At 39.2% G+C, this 20,934-nt stretch overlaps 1 protein-coding gene across 3 annotated transcripts in view; it reads right to left on the minus strand.

The window, feature by feature from the left end:
• FUT9 (fucosyltransferase 9) overlaps positions 1 to 19,598 on the minus strand; it is a 120,398-nt gene extending 100,800 nt beyond the window's left edge. Inside the window, exons 1-2 of one of the 3 annotated variants that reach the window (XM_080588512.1) lie at positions 18,808 to 19,598; positions 16,958 to 18,629 (exon numbers count right to left, since the gene is read on the minus strand). In XM_080588512.1, the coding sequence (XP_080444638.1) occupies positions 16,958 to 17,402 (445 nt within the window). In that variant the 5' untranslated portion in view covers positions 17,403 to 18,629; positions 18,808 to 19,598. Of the gene's footprint in view, positions 1 to 16,957; positions 18,630 to 18,807 lie in introns of those variants that run through there. The other 2 variants (XM_080588515.1, XM_080588514.1) reach the window with 2 other exon arrangements.
• Positions 19,599 to 20,934: the final 1,336 nt, after the last annotated feature.

Here is a 20,934-nt window from a genome sequence, read left to right on the forward strand (position 1 = left end):
AAGAGCCTGTGTAGAGCATTATGTCTGTCAGAAAAAGCAGCTGCTCTGGGAAAGCTGCAGCTCACAGCACCAAAACATAATGAGTTAGCATGACCAGTTCCCCACACCCTATCTCATAACAGAAAGACACATAGACTCAGCAAAGATCCAAGTGCAACGCTTAACTTTAGCTATGAAGCAAGATGAACAGTTAAGAAGAATACTACTTTACAAAAGACTATAATTAGAGCATCAGAGGTTTCCATACTGATTGCGGCTCAAGACCCAATTTTGCTTTCTTTACTGCCCCTGATTTATAATCCTAGTGATGAGTAGGATTATACACACTGTTGTCAGTAGTTCTACCTGCCTAAGTATATATGTCCATCAAAGTACAGGAGGGAAGTTGGGATTAAGATTCACCAAGGTTAACATAGTTTAAGTTATATCTAAAAAGATAATTTTTTAACAGCTAGCCCATTAAAACTATTCTGTGTACAAGTGGAGTGGTTTTATTCCTACTGGTCTTGTTTTGTTTTATCACAAGAAATAAAACTACTACAAGCCAAAAAAATGTCTTTCTTTCTGCACAATTTCATAGTTCTCTAAAGGGGAGAGAAAAAATAATTGGAGATTTGTCAAATTATATAAGAGTATGTATAAAATAGAAAAGCTTTCTGCATCCTTTCTGAAGCACAAATTTATCCAACTTCACTGCACTCACTCAAAATCATTGTCACTCTCTAGGCTCCACCTTAACTACCCCAGTGGTAAAGATTGTTCTGCAGAACTGCCAAAAGAGCTCAAAAATGGTAACTCAAGCTGTATGAGACAGGCTCAAAAATTATGTTACTTAAAATGAAGATAATGTGGAGGCTTTTAAAATATGCTTTAACCTAACTGGTTTTTGTTGTTGTTGTTGTTTTTTGGGGGGAGGTATTTTGAAGCTGTCTCCTACACTCATGATATCTAGAAACTTAGCATTTGAAAACAATCTCATCCTACAGCTCTGGTTACAGATATGACTAACCTTCACCTACCCACATTACCCCTATTGACAGATGGAAGTTATAACTTCTATGATCCAGAAGTTCAACTGCTCACATTACTATATGCTCATATAATTTTCTATAATTTGTTTCAGGCTAAAACATATAATCAAATTTAAATACTTTAAATAGTATCTGTTTGCTAACAGAACTGAGAAATGATAATATTTAGTAGGCTTAGAAGGATTTTGCATAACAATACGTAATTGCATAATAATACGTAATAAATGCATAATAATACGTAAACAAAGTGTAATACGTATGTTCCTAGCTTTTCTTTTTTCTGTCAAATGGCATTTGAGATTTTCATGCAATACTGTAATTTTCTAAGTTGGAGCATTAAGAGGGAAAAGACAAAACAAAACAACAACAAAAACATCAACAACAAAAAACACAACAGAGCATATATCATAAAATAATGAAATTAGGCATCAACAGCCCTTTCTTGTGCCCCTAAGTAGTAGGGAAAATTAAATATTGAATCTGTAAGAGTGTAGCGAATTTAAAGATATTACTGCTATGAAACTGATTTTATCTCCTCTTTTGTGTGTCTTGCTACATTCAGCCCAAAAGGCCAGTAAGGAACTTGTGTATATGGAAGAACTGAGGTCAACTCTACTCCAGGGAGACAGAGCCAGATCTGTTGCCTCCATACTCTTGCAGCAATTGGAAGTTCGGAAAGGAGAAAATGTTCTGACATTTCACAGGAGGGGGCGCTAGCTATTCCCTCCAAGCAGATAACAATGATAAAACTAGTTGAGCCCTCTATCTGATTAGATTAGTATTTCCTTTCTGACAGATTGGAGTAACTTCCTAAACTAGAAGGACTTCTAGGTGGAACAACAGACGGTAACCCCTGTGTAAGAGTAGTAAACCAAAATGGGAAACAGTCCCATCCCCATGTATCTATCCTTTGTCAAAGACCAAATTTAACTCTACCCAGTCAAAACACTTCCTCTGACAACACACTATGTAGCTCTAATATTTCAGAGTCTAATTTAAATGACATCCCTTCAGCTGGCAAAATGATAACAACGGCACAAAGTCAGGCTTGCTTTGCAGGCTTTCCAAGAAGATTGCAGTTTTATTCTTCATAGACTTGCAGTTCTGAAAATAAATATTGGTATATCATGAACACCTTCAGAAAATCTTCTTTGGAATACTATTTTGAACGTTTATTGACAAATTTAGGTCATGTATCCTTTAGTTTTAGCACTAATTAATGGTATGCTGTCATCTATTAGCATCCAGTTTATATTCATTCACAGAAATGAATGAAAGGACTTTTCTGTAATTAAATTAAGTTGCATTACTATAAGCCCTACTCCAGAGCTGAGTATCAGGATGTTCTCACATTTTCCTCTATTGGCTTAATATAGATGTGCATACATACAAAAATGATAGGACAAAATGAATGATTGTACTGCTTCTAAGGGAGCTTATATTCTGTAACAGAAAATGACTTGTACAGGATGTCCCTAAACTTGCTAAATTTTTGTAATGATTTGTTCAAAACCAAGTAAACTGGGAGACAGGGGTTAACTGGAAGACACTTGCTAAATATATAGAATATCCTACTGGTCTATTTGCAATAAACAAATTTAAAGAAAATTGAGGTACTGTGCCAGTGAATTAAGCTGGTTTCAGCAGAGTTTCTTAGCTCAGTGTGCAGTGTCACAGGAACACAGCTGTGCTGCTTCCAGCCCCACAATGGCTTCTGTGCTGCCAGCTGAAATCTCTCTGTACCATACTCCTCAGCTTTCCTAAATACAAGGGGAGCACAGCAAGCTCTTTTGGCTCCATTCCTGCTGTCTAGAGATAGCCCAAGCCAGCCACAGGTGATGGCCTTGGAAATGGAAAGTCCTATATAAAAATAATTGATGGTCTTAAGTAATAAAATTGCATCTTAAAAGAGAAAGACATACTCTCCATAGTGCTCACAGAAGCTCCCTTATAGACAGAGGGAGGAACAAGTACTTTCACAGGGTAATTCCTCCCATTCTAAGAGAGAGGTCCAGAAAGCACAATGAATTGCTCTCTGGAAATGTCTTTCCCTCTCTTAGCTGCAGAGGAAACTTTGAAGGTTAGTTTGCTTTTGGTGGCTAAACTGAGGTGGAATGAGGGCCATTCATGAATACATTTTTAACCTCTTCAGGCACCTCTTCACAACTTTGGGTTGATTATAGTTGATTACAAGTAGAATCATGACTGAATGATAAAATACTGCTAAAGAAGATGGGAAAGTACAGAAGAAAATGAGAGTCAAAGATGCAAATTATAAGTAACCAAAAAGAAGATAATAAATATAGAAACTAAAATACATTATCATATCTGTATTTAGACTTAAATTTTTGGTGGCTTTACATAAGAGACTAGGCTGAGTTATAAATTAGTTAAATGCTTCACAGTCAAGGGCACATTTCTAGCTTCACTCACTGCCTTTCAAGAAAATTTGGGGATTTCAAAATGCACATATTTAAAGTGGGCTTTCCCAGGCATATTCATGCGTAACTCATCAGTAGCTGAGGATTTGATTCTAGCAGGAAGTAACAATAGTTCTGGCATATCTATGTGTCAGAGGGAAAAGCTAGCTTTTCCAGAACTCTGATAGAGACATAAACCCAACAATGATTTGTAAGATTATGAGACCATGAAATAGATATATTCTAGTAACTGAACTGTAAATCTAGGAAGATTCCGGGCCAAAATTGGTCTATCAAAAAACTGCAGGCTAATCATCTGAAAGGAATAATAAATGCAACAATGAAATTCTATGTTATAGTTAAAGAAAGAGACATTTCCAAGTCATAATAATTTAGATAATATTTTTCCAAGAAAACACTGTTTTGAGGTTAGAGGAAGTTATAAAAACAGGGAAAGACAGCCTACCAACTGAAACAGATTTGCAGTCACTGACTACATAATTACCTGTGATATTCTAATGTTCTTGTCAACTTATTCCTGCCTCAGAAAGGTTTCAGTCTAAACAGAAAATAATAAATTTCAATGGCTAGTTCTTTCCCATAATCTTTACCAGAGAAGATTTATCACAAATATTAGGGCTTTCACTGAAATAATATCTACGATTTGATAATGGCTCAAGGAGCGTTAGGAAGTATGAATGCTTAACTCAATCTGAATAAATCAGATTTTTAAGGACTTCAGAAAGGCTTTTTTTTTCTTATTTTTTTTTAGTGTTGCAGAAACCTATGTAAAGGTTTGCTTTGCAAAATAAAGTGTAAAAACTAGATTAGATTATGTTGAGCTATCATGTTAGTGCATAGCAACTTTTAAGGCTACTGGAACAAATATGATAAAAGTGTCTACCATGAAGACTTTAAAATCTTAAATAAGAAAAGAGACACAGGACTGGTAAAGATTTTTTTTTTTTTTTTTTTTAGTAAATAGTCTGTCAAAAATGAATATCTATGAGAAAATGATAGATATTTACTTTCATCCAATGCATAATTCCCTGAACTAATATATTATTCTCCTCCCTTGGAAATTAGCTTATTTTGTGCCTTGGCCTTAAACTTTAATATCTTATAACAACAAATGGAGGCCAAGTGATGAAGGACTATGGGAAAGCTATATTATTGCTCACTGCACTATATTATATGCAAGAACAGAGATCTTCAGTTTCCAAACTAGCAACTAAGTGCTTTTTATAAACCACTGAATTCACTGAAGGTTTCTATTATTAGTAGCTCTCTGTAGTTCCAAAACCTCCTTTTTAACACTCTGGCTTTTTTAATTAAGCATAAAGACAAAACCTATCAAGGAGTTTAGTTGGTGCTTTGGTCAAACACTAAATTCAGTGCTCAGGCACCACTAATACTTTTCAGCCCTCATGCAGCTGCAGCCCAGCATCTCAAAGCACCGTGGTGCTTACACAACAAATCCTCAAGCCCTGACCCTGCCTGGACTCTGAGCGCAAACTCCCTCACAAGAGCAACAACTGACTCCACAGAGCAACATTAGTCCACTCTTCTGTGAAGGAAGAGTGTCAGGTTTAAATTCTTCCTCCATTAGCTCTTTAATCAATTATGCGAATTGGCAAAGTTTCAAAAGGAGAAAGTCACTCACTTCATCCCAAAATAGCCATTCAGTCAGTAGTTAGGGCACATTTCTGACCTGAAAGTGTCTATGAGTGAAGTATTTTCTCCACTTCAGACACATGGGGAAGTTTTTAAAAGGTCATCCACCCAAATGGTAGGTCCTCTAATTACTGGATACTTGGGCATCAATTAACAGCATGTTCTAATTATTTTGTAGAAAAGGCAGGTCTGGCTTATGTGCTCACTTTCAGTAAGTAGGTGCTTGCTCAGTGCTGAAAGTAGATAGATGCCTATAAGGTGTGGGTTGTATGTGTATTTCCTTCTGACGCTCAGCTTGCTGATTTTACTGAATCCCGCTATTATTCATCTATCTCCCATGCTTTCCATGTGAAGCCTGACTCAGGGCAGAGAAATGAGTCTTTAACTGACAAGTACTGTGTTTATAAATGTTGCAATGCCTGATGGTTGAATCCAAGAAGAAGTCTGGGTGTTACAAGACAGAGAAATTCATTACTTCACTTTTGGTGTCTTGTTGACACATCACATAAAGCGTTTCTATTTAAGTTGTACACAGTCCCCCAGGAATTCAGGTGGAACAGGCTGGGTTGTAGGCATCCTGCACACAAAACAGAGAGTTATGTGAAGTTAGGACACTGACCAGACATTTTGATACAGAGGACAATACAAGTCACGAAGCCTGTTTTGAATTCTACCAAGGCAGAAGTTAAGCATCCTGCTTAAGGTTTTAAGGATGCATACCAATCCATTTAGTATTGAGATCCTTCTAGCAAAGTAGATATAAAATACTTTTTATTTTTTATCCCCTTTAGAAACTGAATGGAAGACAAAAAAATAAATTGAAATTATTTTCTTTTAAAATAAAAAGAAAGGTGATGGTGGTGCTCTGCTAATAAAACTGTGATAAGATTTGTTGTCCAAAATGTTGGCAGCCTGTGTTCGGTTCTGCCAACTGCCTGCTCTGGCACTGCAACCTGCTGCTCCCAGAGATTAATCTGAGATAAAACATTTGTCACACCTGTAGGAACGATGCCACTACCTGGTCAGAATATTTAAATACTAAATATTTATTTGCCCACATGATGAATCACTTTCTAGCCTACTATCCAAAGCAATTGCCCAAGGAATGGGTTCCTGGTTACAGTACTTAGTCCATATAATCACATAGTAGAAGATTTATGCAAGTCCTTCAACTTCTTTGATCTTCAGAAGACTTAAGGTGCTTCTTGGGACATAGAGAAATAGAACTTTCAGACTGGAAACTGAGCTAGCAATAGGCAACTCCAGGGCAAGGTGATGGTGGATTGTGCTGTTTAGAGACTAGAAGACTATGCTGCTGTTTGTCTGGGAGAAGTAGTGTGGTTTTGTAGTGCATCCCAATTACCATACATTGGTTTGGTTTCCAGAGCAGTCTTGGTGTGCAGGAACTAGATTTCTTTTGAAGGAAACTAAACTGGAAGCTCTGCTTACAGCCTGTACCAGATGTACTTTGTCCTGCAGAGGGGACAAAAGGATCTGAACTAATCAGTCCTTTGAACAGCCTCAGACTATGTACAAGCTACTAACATTTGGTCCAAGACAACAAACTAAATCTAGTTCATGGTAAAACACATTGATCACATACTTTAAATAAAGGGACCTCAACACCAGCTGCTTTGATCTACTTGTCTGCTCCTGTTGTGCTGAATTACTTGCTAATACAGACAAATACACCCAAGTCATGTTTTTTGCTGCCTAAAACCTTTAATGTATTTAGTTATAACTCTCTGTGTGGATTTTGCCCTCAATCATCACAGGTAGTTGTTAGTGAAAACTTCAATTTTTTATTTTTTTTTTCCCTGGGGCGAATAAAATGGCTTTTATATAATTAAGAAGTGACAATTTGGGAATCCATGCAAAGGAAAAAAAAAAGGAAATTCTGAGCTGAAATAAAATGAATCTGAGGCATAAAAGAAACAGAGGCAGGAAGAAAGGCAACAGACTGGAAAGGAATACAAGTGGGAGTGAAGCAGGAGAAAATACTATTTTGAAACAATAGTTTGCAGAAATATTTAGAAATACATATATTTCTATTTCAGTAGGTAGAGAATTTTACTATCTAGACTGATCATTGACTATTCTCTCAAGTTTATGCCAGCCTTTTCCGTTTGCTGCTGAAATATTTTGTGATTATCACATATTACCTTTCCTTCATGGCATCGGAAGAATTCTGTATATTTTGGGGAAAATCTGTGCTAAAACAATTTTATAGTATAGAAAGAGGCATGGCTGCAGCTGTGGACTGGGAACCTAGCTCCTTGGCTTGCATTTCCAGCTTTGCATCTCTGACCTTCAGAGAGGCAAAATTCTGGAGTAATTTCTTCTACTTACCTGAAAACTACAGATAATCCATAACCATTACACAGCATTAGCCACTTACAAAAATGGCGCACAAACATCAAAATGACTTGTTCAACAACCCAGTGAAAGGAACAAATATTATCTGCATAGTGATGAGAGCAAAAAGGAGTACAAATTAGGCCAATCCAAGAAAGTTCAAGAAAAGGAATAAATCCATAAATCTAAAACTAGAAATTGCTCTATTAGGGAAAAAATAAATAAAAAGCTCACTGTTGGGGAAGAGGTTTTTAACAAAGCAGGATGCATGAGGAGCTCAGCTGCTATTGTGGACCAGGAAGAATATATGCTTCTGTGTGTGTGTGTATGTATATGTATATATTGCTATACCAGTAAATATATTTACTTAAAAAAGAAATACATTAAGACACAGTGATTCTATTCAGTAGTTTAGACTGTTCTCTACATAAAACTTAATACAGAAAGCTGCAGATCTTCCTTGTAACATCCAATAGGATATCATATTCTTTCTTTCAGATCTAGAGCTGCATGATTTTTTATTTATTTTTTTTCCCAGAGGAGAATGAAGGTGTTTTTACATCAAAACATCTCTTGGAAGAATGTCAATTTCAAGAAAAAAATGTTTTGAATAAGTGACTGCTGTGTATTTTTAACATTTAAAAAAACTAATTACTTTGATTTTATAATAATCAGTCTTCCAAATTTATCTCCAACTAGATTATCCTACAAGTATAATTACTGACCAGAAAAAATAAATTCTTAACCTGTAGAACATATCAGCTTTTTGGTTTTGTTCTTTTCAGAGTAGAAAATTGTAAAATTGTAAAACTTCCCACAAAGTGGTATTTTCATATAGCTAAGTACTTCATTACTCAATGTGCAACAGAATCATAACATGTTTTTTCTTCTTTATCTTAAGTGTTAAAGAAAACAGAACTTGCTCCTCAGTGATAAACTTAACACACAGAGTACGTCACAAAATCATTATTTGAATAGTGAGTGGTCTTCACAGCTAGTCTATTTCAACTTGTAACAAGATCAAGAGGAATATAATAATGTGATGTCTGATGAAATGTAGGACTATTTGAAAGTGTCGAGATATTGTGGGATGAAGCAACTTATTTTAGTAACAGGTAGCCTCTCAGTTTCAGGGTATATTTCTAAGACAGGCATTTGTCTCCATATTTTGTTATCACATCTTCTAAATGTGAAAAAACTGTGACTTGCTGATATCTTCTTAGGTTATTCACTGATGTACTTCACAGGTTTTGGTCAACTACTTTCCTTTTACTGAATTTCACATGACTCATTCATACTGTAGTTTATACGCACATAGACATACAAACCATTTTCCTATTTGCTTTCATTTTCCTATTTGTTTTGTAGATGTAGTTATTATAGTCAATATTTTTGTTTGCTGTGTTTTAGCAATATGAGTGCTCTCAGATGCTTGCACTTGCCCACCCTAGGACACCTTTGGAAAGAAGACTCTTCCTCTAAACGAGGCCTGAAGGACATAAACTTTGTATAGTTATGAACACTCTAACTGCCAACATATTTTAAATGTTATTTTGTGTCCCCTGAGAAGCCTCACTGGAGAGGCAGCTGATTATTCCTTTTCTTTCCATGCCTGCTGTGAACAAGGGTGGGCAGTGGGCAGCTGTGGGGGAGTTGCGTAGATCTTTGGGAAGTGAAGTTTGGCTCCTTCACTGAGATCCTCACTAACAACCCTAATCTAGGTGGTAATATACCATGTAGGGACGTCAGTTGTCTCTTAGCGGAGGTGGTTATGGCAAATGTTAAAACTCTCCTAATTATTACAAGTTCTAGAATTAGCAAGTTTGTTATGGCCCAAAATGGCATTCATTGGATATTATCACATTTCCATTCTGCATTCAGTGTTGTTTAAAAACTCTTTCTGAAGTCTGATAGTTTGCAAGAAACCAATTAGCATTTGTGTCAGAGCAAGCTTACTTCGTTATACTTAAACATTGGCCTTTACACTATGGTATTTAGAAGTGCTGAATAATAGTCTTAAGCAGTTAGTTTGTGAAAATCTTGTATTGCCAGCTTAAATAAATCGTAAAATCAGGATAGCCTAGGTTGATAGCCTTGGCTATGTAGCTGATAAATTTGATTCCAAACATAACAACACAGGCAATAATAATAACAACTTGAATGCTTTCTAAGTGTAGTTGGATGTTGTCCCATTCCATTTAAATGCAATATTCAGTGTTAGTGACTGTAAAGTATTTCCCTTTTCAAATCCTTAATTTCAGAAGTTTATTATTTTCCATAACTCTCTCCCTCTAAGCCAAGACTTCCACTGCTTTGCTAAAGAGTAGCAAGGACTCAATTCTGATAAAGTCTGTTAAAGTCAGAGTGCTTATCACAAAGTAACATGATTTACACAATCAGCCAATTTATTGGAATATTTGCATTCACAGAAATTGGCATACATATAAATGATTGACTGATGCCTTCATTTGGCATAACTCTAACTTTAAGAAAGGCCTTTCTTCCTCTGTAGTTAAAGCCTCTGAGGAAAATTCACTGAAATCTTGTTCTGTCAGAACATGCTGTTCAACAGGTATCACAGAGCTCCATGAATTTGAACTAATTTTGCCGAAGTCCTGATTTGAAAGAAAATCTAATAAAATATTCAAATGGTTCGTTGAGATGTGTATTACAGTATTTTAAAAGCCTGACTTGAACAGTTCAGTCTATCCGAAACAATTTGGAGGAAAGACTTCGTTTTTTGAGGACTTCTATTTGTATCTTTTATTTCGAAAGGACACAACATTTGTCATTTCAATAAGATCTGAAATGTCACCCTGATAAGCAGAGAGAACTGGATTTGACACTTTATGAACTTCCTTCACCCCATGGTGTCTGGAACGGTCTACATGCCACCTGCATCCATCTGTCCTCAGTTAGTAATCTGCTCTGGGTACTGCTGTTAGTACCTGACTTCCTAAGATGTGGTGACTCATCTGATGGAAGCCCTTCAAAATACACAGAGTTAAGGCTGCTTAATAATTTAGAAGCTACTTAAAAATTTTGAACTCCTACCTGGTGTCTCTATCTGGAGTGAAAAAAAGTGGGTTAAAAAAAAAAAAAAGCTGCAGGAGGAATTGTGGGGAAATTTTTACAGCTACCTGAAAGGAAGTTGTGGGGAGCTGGGGGTTGGATTCTTCTCACAGATAACTAGTGATAGGACTAGAGGGAATAACCTCAAGTTGCACCAGGGGAGGTTTAGGTTGGAAATGAGGAGGCATTTCTTCTCAGAAAGAGCAGTCAGGCATTGGAACTGGGTCCCCAGAGAGGTGGTGGATTCACCGTCCCTGGGAGTGTTTAAGGAAATGTTGGACGTGGTGCTTAGGGACATGGTTTAGTGGGTGACATTGGTAGTAGGGTGATGGTTGGACCAGATGGTCTTGGAGATCTTTTCCAACATTAATAATTCTATGATTCTATGAAATGTGAAGACAAAAATGTAAACAAGATGCTTAGTATTCACTTTATCATAAGAATAGGCAGATTTCAATCAAAGTAGTTTAAATCACCAACTTTAACCATAGTTCAAATCAGGAAGAAAGACACCATGCATTAAATAATTGTAATTAATCTTGGACTACAATTATGCTTTTTAGTTATTTTCTTAAAGAATATTTGAGCACCATTCACTTAACCATTAAAGAACATTAATCAGCAATCAATATAAGTTTATGTAAAATTTGATACCATTTATTGCTAATCACATAGAAGTCTACATCTATCCTTTGTTCAGACTTTCAACTTGTGCATTTCAATACAAGAAATGATGTTTAATGTTTTAAAATTATCTAGATGCTTTGGGATAGAAGTCAATATACAATTAAAATACAGAAAATATTTTCTAGATTTTTTTATTAGATAAATGAAACTGTAAGAAAGATCCTAGATAAATATAAAATTCACAAACACATTCCGTGTTTAAATAAAACCCAACACTCATTTGCTAAATGAATGAAAGAAATAATTTTGAAGTATATGCTTTACATCTTTGTGTCCTTCAAAGTTTGAATTGTATAGGTCTCTGCCTTTCCATTCTAACACTGAAATGGGAAAACAGGTTTTCCTGCACATTCAGTTCTAACACATTTTATCAGTTTGAAACTGCTATAGTTGTCCTGGATAAACTACATGGAAGAAGACATCTACAGAAAAGACAACAAAGCTTTTAACACTTGGATTATCACTAAAATATACAAAAGTATATTTTTTAGTGTTCACCTGGTGGATTCTTTTAGTTCAGTAGCTTTATATACATAGTAAGGATAGGTTGTACTATTACAATTTTTTTTTTTCACAAGTGTAATAGGTTTAATTTATACAAAGCAAACCATTATGTATAAATATCCATAAAAAAGAATAGAATTGTATTTATTAATTGGTTTGTTTTCTGGCATTTTGTGCTGTTGGGTATTAGAAGTTACAGGGGAAAAAGTATTAGAATTGGAATATTTTAATTTAGCCAGCTATGGATACATGGTTAAATCATTATCTATTGTCAGATCAAAAAATGTAGCATTAAGTTGTAAAGACATGAAGCTCTTTGCTCATGGATTATGTTTACTTTCCAGAACAAAATATGTCAGCATTAACAGTCTCTCTACATAATTAAAAGAAATAGTGTGAAAGCTTTTTTTTTTTCTTTTAAATATTTGTGTTATTAGTTCATTTCAGTTTGTGAAATATGAGCACGTACTTCCAGTAAGATATCCTTGAAGAACTAAATGTCTCAGGGGACTGGTAATCACATTTTTGGAGCCTTTCACCTCTAGTTCACTGATTCAAATACAGCCAACATGAAGTAGTGACGGAAAATCATTGCAGTTTGAAAGCTGGTTTGTGGCCTGTGTGAAATGAACTGGTTATTTCACTCCATTTCTTAAAGGATCTTGGAAAGCACTCAGCACTTTTAAAAACAGTGCTGAGGATGCTGAGCTCCTCACAGGATCCAGCCAGCACCCATGAAGACACAACTGGGTCTGATTTCTTTGAGGACGGCAGAGGCCAAGACTGACAAATAAAATCCCACTTCTGATCCATTTCCAGGCAAATTTCCTCAGGAGATTGACCTCTTATAGCAATATCAAGTACCAGTCCCCATCCAGCAAAGCAGAGCTGAGGTGGCAGCACAAGGTGGTAACTCTGTGGCATTGCTGCTCTCTGTGCTCCACAAATGCAGGGCACAAACAGAGCTTCATTTTCTATTTCTGCCGTCTGGCACCTTTTCATTAGCATTAAATGTACTTAATTTAGGACAAAAAACGGTAGGAAAAAAAAAGAAAGAGAAAAATGACTGTTTTTTGGAGGGGTTTGAGTGCATCAGTCTCATTTTATTTTATATTATATTTTATTTTTATTTTATTTTATTTTATTATTTTTATTTTTATTTTATTTTATTTTATTATTTTTATTTTTATTTTATTTTAATTTTAATTATTTTTTTTTTATGCAGAGGTACATACATAGGTAGAAATCATTAAGTTGTCCTTTGTAAAGCTCATATCTACCATATTCTCGAAAACCCATCTGACAATACTTTCCCTCCCCAGCTATAAATTATCTCAGCTCTGTGTTTCCCAGTGAAGGCTTTAAATTGTCTCCTTCATTAATTCATTTCCTTTACGTAAGGGACTTTTCTTCACAAGAAGTGTATCTCTCTTTAAGAAAATATACACATCATTTTTTTCCTGAACATTTAATATGTTGTATTAGGAACTTCCTCAGAGGAGAGGAAGAAAAGTCTATCTTCATTAACCACTAAATATAAAGTCGGGATATTAAAACATCCAGATGTCATGTCAGCTATATACATTGTCTTCTATGATGTCACATTTGATTTTCTTATTTTATGACTTTGACAGCATCATATTAAAAATTTGATTGCACAATGACAGTACAGGTTTTGAATTATTCAGCTTATGAGTGCACTCTTACAGGAAGACTTTTGTATTTCTTGCCATTTCTGAAAAACTGACATTTAAAAAAATGTAAAAGGAAAGGGAAAATGATCGCTAATAACTAATTAATAACTCAAGCTTGGCAAAGGTAACCTCATTTTAATAGAATATCACACAAATTAAAACTAGATTAAATATAACACACAACGTATTTCAAAAGTCATTTGAAACATAATTCTTCGGATGACATTTTGGCCCCAGTGAGATCAATGGCAAGATTTCAATTCAGCTTCCATGAAGCCAGGACCTCCTCTAACTAAGGATGGTTTAGCAACTATCTGTCAGAATCCTTGTGGTACTTCATTAGATTACCTTTACCAACCCCTTCGCTAACAATATTCTCCAGATACAAGTGCTTACTGAAGTCACTGGGACTTTTTCCATTGGACTCCATTTCTTCAAGTCAGACACTTGAAGCTGGAACCTTTGGGGCAGCTTTTGCAACAGTCTTTTGGGGTTTACACTGTGTGTAAATGACTACTACAATGACTGACTGGGTACTACCACCTTTTGTTTTTGTTCCATTTTACCTCTGTCTAATGTTAAACAAGTGCAATCTGTTTGTTCATTTGCATCAAATAACTTCAGCTGTAACCCTTTACAGAGTGACCAAATCTGTTTTTACTTCATTACAATTTACACTTATTTTTAAATCACTAAAGTTAGAAACATCTGTTCTCCAGCTTGACTAAATTCAGCTAGCTCTTTCATATCAGAACCATAAAACAAATAATGTTCCATTTTAAGAAACATGTTATTTCCACAGCCTAAAATGAAATTTTAGTGATATCAGATATGAAAATATCATTCAAAGTTGAGCCCTTTTACCACGAAACATGACAATTTTTTAACCAGTAGGGCCCAGAAGAACAGTCCATAGCTATACATGCTTTATTATTTCTCACAAGAATTATTTCAGCTGAGCTGTCTGGGCTTGTAAGAACTATAGGATTGACTACAGCTCAGAAGGGTAAAGCTTGGAATATTCCATACCAGACATAAAATAAATCCTTCCAGCTACAGTGATGGGGAAAAATACAAATGATCTTTTCACATCCTGGTTCCTTCAAACTGGTTAGCAGAAATGTCTTTGATTCAGCTCACACCTGTGTCTGTGGAAAATCTCATACTGATTTAATTGAGATCAGAATCATGACCACAGTTATATCAAGAAATGTATTTGTATTCTCTCCGGAATTTCTGAGGTTTATTCAAGAGTTCAGTTTGTCATTAAGGACATACACTGCTGTTCTTCACCTCCCTTCTAACATGTCTCTATTCCAATTTGAAGATCACAAGATTGCCTGTTTTCATTATAAGCAATGAAAATTAGTTACGGTTCGCTTACACTATGTTATTTTAGTTCACCTATTTAACCTGCACCTAGTCTGCAACACATGAATCCTACTGGGGTAGCATTTTTTCGTTCTTAAATGAACAGTTCCACACTCATGTTGCTTTCCTACTGATAAGCAAAACTTATTTCAAAATGTACAATTGAAAACAAGATATCACAATTCAATAACGTTTCATTCTGCAGTATCAATATCAGCCCGTAAATATTCTGCCAGAAGTAAAAATGCAAGAGCTTCCAGGACAAAATTCTGCCATCCTTATCATTCACTGCTCAACCTCTACTCAGGCAAACTCCAGCTGGAGACAACAAATGGTACCTATATAGTTGCAGAGTAAAAACTGTGAGATAATATAACCCTTTCCCTATTTAATTTCATGTGTTTTTAGCAGCAGTCCTAATCAAAGGCTGCGTGGTTTAAACACTGTTTCTGGAAAACACTACTGATTAAACAGAAATCAAAATCAGAGCATTTCTCTTACAACTATTTGTGGTTTGACTGGGAACAGGCTGATCATGACCAGTGACAGAAGAACTTATTTCCATAATAACCTTTAAATCTTGTTGTTTCAGGCTGCCACCAGCCGTGGCAGTTAAGGTGTGATGAAAGCTTTCTGATGAGTTTCACACACATTCCTCTCTCTATTGCAAGACAAAAACTCACCATCCTGTAAATTGTACTGGAAAGCTACATCTACAGAAATACAACCTTTCCCTTCAGTACTTGTATGTGGAATTGCTTTAATCTCTTTACCCAGGACACTGCAGGACTAAGGAGTTCTCTGTAACTGAGACAGAATGCTAGGAAAAAAGTATAAGTGAAAAACTCAAAAACAAACAAAAAAAAACTGCAAAGCAATTAAAAACTCCAACAAAAATTTAACAAAAAGAAGGAATTGTGGAAAATAAATAAATAAATAAATAAAAGATGTTTCCCCCCAGACTCCTTTAGTCTTAAGTGTTATCACAGCACCAGCTTCTGGAGAAAGAAGTGAAGATTTACTTTGAATCCTATATTCATACTTGTTGGCTATTTGGCAAAGAAGCAAGAGGTTGCTCTTTTATTACTATTATTATTATTATTATTATTATTATTTTCAATAAGGCAGTTTCCAGGTCTTTAGCATTACTCTGAGCCAGAGATGCTAAATAGAAGAAGGGGGAAGCACTGCTGCCATAACAACCCTTTTGGCAGGGAACTATTGGGATACAGATAGTTACTACACTACCTACAACCAACCGTGTGCATCATGACACATAAAACCAGAAAAAGGCTTTTCAGCCCCAGCAACCTCAACATTTGCACTCTCCGCTCCGGAGCAGCGAAAGCCAAACAAGCACAGACTTCTCCCCCCCATCCCCTCCGACCCTATGCTTATTTATTCGTTTGTTTGCTGGGGCAGGAGGAGTAGAAAAGTCCATCCCAGCGCCGAGTTCTGATCGAAGGGCTCTCCCTAGAGCATCGCAGAGCATAGCAGGGCCCGGCACCCCGGGGGTGCCACTCGGGGGAGGCAGCCAGCTGTGCTCAGCCGGGTCGGGTGTCGTGTGTGTGTGTGTGTGTGTGTGTGTGTGCGTGTGTGTCCCACCACCACGTTAAAATGGTCCCTCGCAAAACTTAAGGCGCTGAACCCTCCCCCGAGCCGCCCGGGCATGGGGGGCTATGGAGGGCGTGCGGGTGTGTGCGGGGTGGGGGGAGTCAGGGGCTTCTGGCCCCAGAGCTAGGGAGCGGGGGTGTCTGTGCGTGCGGGTTTCCGTCTGTCTGCCTGTGAGACAGAGAGAGAGACCCCCGTGGGAAGGGGTAGCGGGAGGGGCAGCAGGGCGCCAGCCCCTTCCCCCGCAGCCCCGGCGCAGCCTCGGGGCCAGCCCCGCCGCCCCTTCCACCCCCCCGGGGAGGGCAGAAACCGGGGGCCGGGACCCCCCAGTTCCCCGGGGGCGGGGGCAGGCGGAGCGCGGTGCCTCCCCCCGCACCCCTCCCAAATCCCCCAGCGCTCAACCCCGGGGCCGCTCCGGGATGGTCGGTGGGGAAGGCTGGGGATGGGGGGGGGGGGGGGGGGGGGGGCAGAGGCACGGCAGGTGCTTTTTTGGGGTGATGGTGGTGCTGTGCGGGGGGGCCGGGGCCCGGTGACTCACCCGTCCGAGGCGGGGGCTGCGGGTATCGCGGCGCTGCCCCCGGGGCGCGGGGGGCGGCGGGGCAGGAGCAGCAGCGGGCGCGGGAGCAGGGGGGAGCGGCGGGGCCCGGGCTGCTCCTGGGCGCGCTCTCGCTGCCCATCCCCGGCGCTGCCGCCGCCGCCGCCGCCGCCGCCGGAGGAGGATGCGAGGGAGAGTCAGCCCCGGGCGCGGGCACGCGCGGCGGCGGCGGGGGGGAGGCGGGGAGCGGCGCGGGGGCGCGCAGCGGAGGGGGAGCAGCCGGGAAAGGCGGGCGCACGCTCCCGCAGCCCTCCGTCCCCCTCAGCCCCGCAGCCCTCCCGTCCCTCGGCCCCGCAGCCCTCCGCCCCGCAGCACTCATCTGCTCAGACCCCCGTCCCTCAGCCCTCCATCCCACGTCCTTCCATCCCTCCCCCCTCCGTCTTCCCATCCCTCCATCCGTCGCCCGTTATCCCTCCATCCCTCCATCCCTCCCTCGCCCAGCCAACCCCTCCCGTCCCTCCGTCCCTCCGCTCCCCCGGCCGGGGAGCAGCCGTCTCCCCCCCGCTGTCCCCCCTCCCTCCGCCGCAGGGGGGCTCCGGAGCCCCCCGGGACCGCGGCGGGCGCGCTGCCGCTCCGCCTGCGCGTCCCCGCGGCGCGCCCCCGGGAAGGGCGCCCCGCACCTCTGAAGGGGCAGGGGGTCCCTGGCCCCCCCTCGCTCCCCGCAGCCCCCGGGGGAAGAAGCGCGCAGCTCTTGCCCATCTCGCTCTTCCCCGTTCTGGCTTTTTTTTTTTTTTTTCCCACCCGGCAGGAGAGCACAAAACCGTGCCGTGGCAGGAGAAAAGGCGGTAAACAAGAGGGAAACGTACAGAGAACGGTTATCTCTGAACGAGAAATAAACCGCACACTGGAGTAGTTCTTAAAAGCTGTCTTTCCAGCTTGTTCCTGAAACCTAGAGGACTTCCCAGGTGTTTATTTAGGATGAAGAATAATTATTTTGACGTTAGAAATAAAAGAAAACAGCAGCTCAAAGTGTGTTGTGTGAACGTGAGAACTGTAAATCAAGCCTGCCAAATAAACCAGCGTACCAAAAGCTGGCCATCAACTCTTTATCCTTGCTCTCAACTCTCCCTGCATTATATAACGCTGATAAACTGCTGCAAGTATGTTTCAGGGAAAGGATACAGCGATGAAGAGAACATGGCACTCTTTATGAGAGTACCTCAGTAGCCTTACCTGCCAAGGAGTTGTTTCAGAGGTTCATCCGTCCTTTTCTCATCAGCCCTCCAAGTAAAGAACCGACTAGACGTTCGGTGCAGACATATGATTCCCCAGTGTCAGTGCCTCTGCCCTCGACGTTTCTGAATTGCTTGTAGATTATTAACTTACTATGCTCTTCCGCTCTGCCTTGTACCAACAGCTATGCAGGTATCAACAGCTCCCACTTGTGAAGCCGGGGAAGAGAGAGATTGGGTAGATTTCCACGCTGCTCCACATTTCAAACTGCTGATTTGCTGTAAGGGCTACAGTCGCTCAGGGAATTGGTCTGTTCCTCTAACAGGTTTATTCCAAAGAGAGGCCTGACCTGAAGTTCACCGAAGACAGCACGAATATTTCTATAACCACGGTCAAACTGGTTTAAACCACTGTGAGCTCACTGCTGGCATGAAGGGTATTCCTGAGTGCCACTATTCTTTCATGCTATTAAGAACTCCCTGGGGAAAAAAAAGATAATTACCAATATGCACATCTTTTCCATAAAGCTGTTGAGAGATACAGATACTTTTGCTGCTCTGTAGCTATTAGCAAAAGCATATATATATATATATATATTTTTTTTTCAGACAGCAGGTTACAGTCCCCTGGCTAGAGGATGCCCTCTGGTCTCTGTAAGCTCAAACCAAGCCATGCAATCAGCAGATGCAGTGGGCAAAAGGGAACATCACGAAACTCCTAGGTCCAAATGTGGACTTTTGTAAAGCCAGCAGGGGTAAGGCTCGATGTTTCATTGCTGCTCACAAGGAAATTACTAACAAATTGGCCTTTCAGGACTTTTCTCTTCTCTGGTCTCAGTCCTGGGATTAGGTCTGAGCACCCCTTTAGCTTACAGATTTCTGTTATTTCCCCTGTACTGGGTCCCATCTCCTTTCTGCTTTCCCCAGCAAGGACTACAGGCCATTAACAGCAATGTTAGTGGTCAGTTAGGAAACTGAAGGGAAACTGGGGATTTGGACTCTGTATAGATAACATTTTTGAGCAAGAACTTTGAGTCTCACTGACATCTGGTTAATATTTTTTTAGTATAGTTAACACAGGCTTTAAGTATACTTAAGACAATTTTTTAATATAGCTTTTTTGTTGTTTTTGGTTTTGCCTTTTTTTTTTTTTGTCCCTCCTCTTGCTCTGTAGTTAAAGGTGAATGGCCACAGGAGGGACAACAGAGTTCAGTGTAACAGTAGCCTGGTAGTTAAAGTGATTCCGGAGAAATGGGAGACTGAGGGTAAAGACTTTTTCTCTGAGATTCAGAATAGGAAATGAACCATGGAAGTCTCGTGTCTGTTCTCAGATTAATTACTTTCGTTCTCTCCTAGCTTTGACTTCAAATTTTATCTGCATGAACACAAGCACATATATGCCCACAGGAATGTTTTCCCTCAACAAGGTGAATTTTTTTTGGAAATGTGTCAGTTCTTAAAAAAATTCCAGAGGTCTGTTCAGATTCTTGCATGCTCTTTACACATATACCTTATACTATATACATATATTATGTTATATACTGTCATTTTCCAAGTAAGGGTTTAGCAAGATTGCTTTAGTTTCATATTATATCACCATTTTGTTTATGAAGAATACAAATATTAACCCTTACTTTTCAATATCACTGTTGTGAACAGGTTTATTCTTAGATATGAGGTTACATCTCTTCTATAAATCCTTTGGGTGAGAGCAGTAAACTTTTTTTTTTTTTCCCACTACAGAGAAAATTTAAGTCTTCTGTGATTATAGAATTGCCATATAAATTGCCTTTGCAAAATCTGCCTGCTGATCTTGCTACCTTAGAATGGAAATATATATACGTTGTTTTCTGAAGATTCCAAAATATTTGCAGAGAGCACAGTCTGATAAAAGGTTTCGTTCACATAACATAAAAAATGTGGATATAAATAGAAGTTTAAAAATAAAATAAGTGTAGATACAGACTGACCGTTTTAAGCAGGATATTTTAAAGGTCAAAAGAAACAGAACAACATTTTAAAACTAAACAAATCCAAATGATCCCCTCTCCAGACAGCTCCCCAGCCCCCAAAGTAGATATTTATCAAAATTATGGGGGTGGGGGGTGGGGTGGGGAAGAGGTTGTTGTTTTGTTTTGTTTCATTTTTTCCCTAAAATGGTCTGAACATTTATTTCAGGCATATTTTTAAAGACTTCAGCAAACATTTAAGCTCTTACTAAAAACATATATGCAGCACGTGCGTTGTTCCACTGATGTTATCTGTATTAAGCTGGTCTTACCAGTGTTTTCAGTAGCAGGGTTTCTCTTTTCATCTGCATTCATTTCAGATGGTCCAGGACCCATGCTCATGGGAGTCTTGTGCACATTTTCCTATTTGTAATTGATTGTTAGCTTGGGGGTTAAGTGCATCAATTAAAAATCTATCATCCTTTGGCTTACTGTTCATGATGTTCAATAGTTATGGCTTGCCTTAAATTTGGCCCTGATTCTACAACTGGTTTTACTAAAGCCAGCACCTGGTGTTTGTGCAATGAGCCTTAATGACCCTGATGAGTGCAGTGGCCCATTGCATGGCCGTGGGATGAGGAGTAGGATTCTAGATCCAGACAATGGACTGTGTTGTACAATGAGGCCCCAGACCAGGCTGAGTCTTCGGATATGATTAAGATAAAAAATAGCATAAGTATTAGTAATACCTGGATCTCAGAAAGAACTTTATGTTCTTAGTCTTTCTTTCCTTCTTTCT

Source organism: Anser brachyrhynchus (genome assembly GCF_964034855.1).
Source record: "Anser brachyrhynchus genome assembly, chromosome: 3".
Taxonomy (NCBI): domain Eukaryota; kingdom Metazoa; phylum Chordata; class Aves; order Anseriformes; family Anatidae; genus Anser; species Anser brachyrhynchus.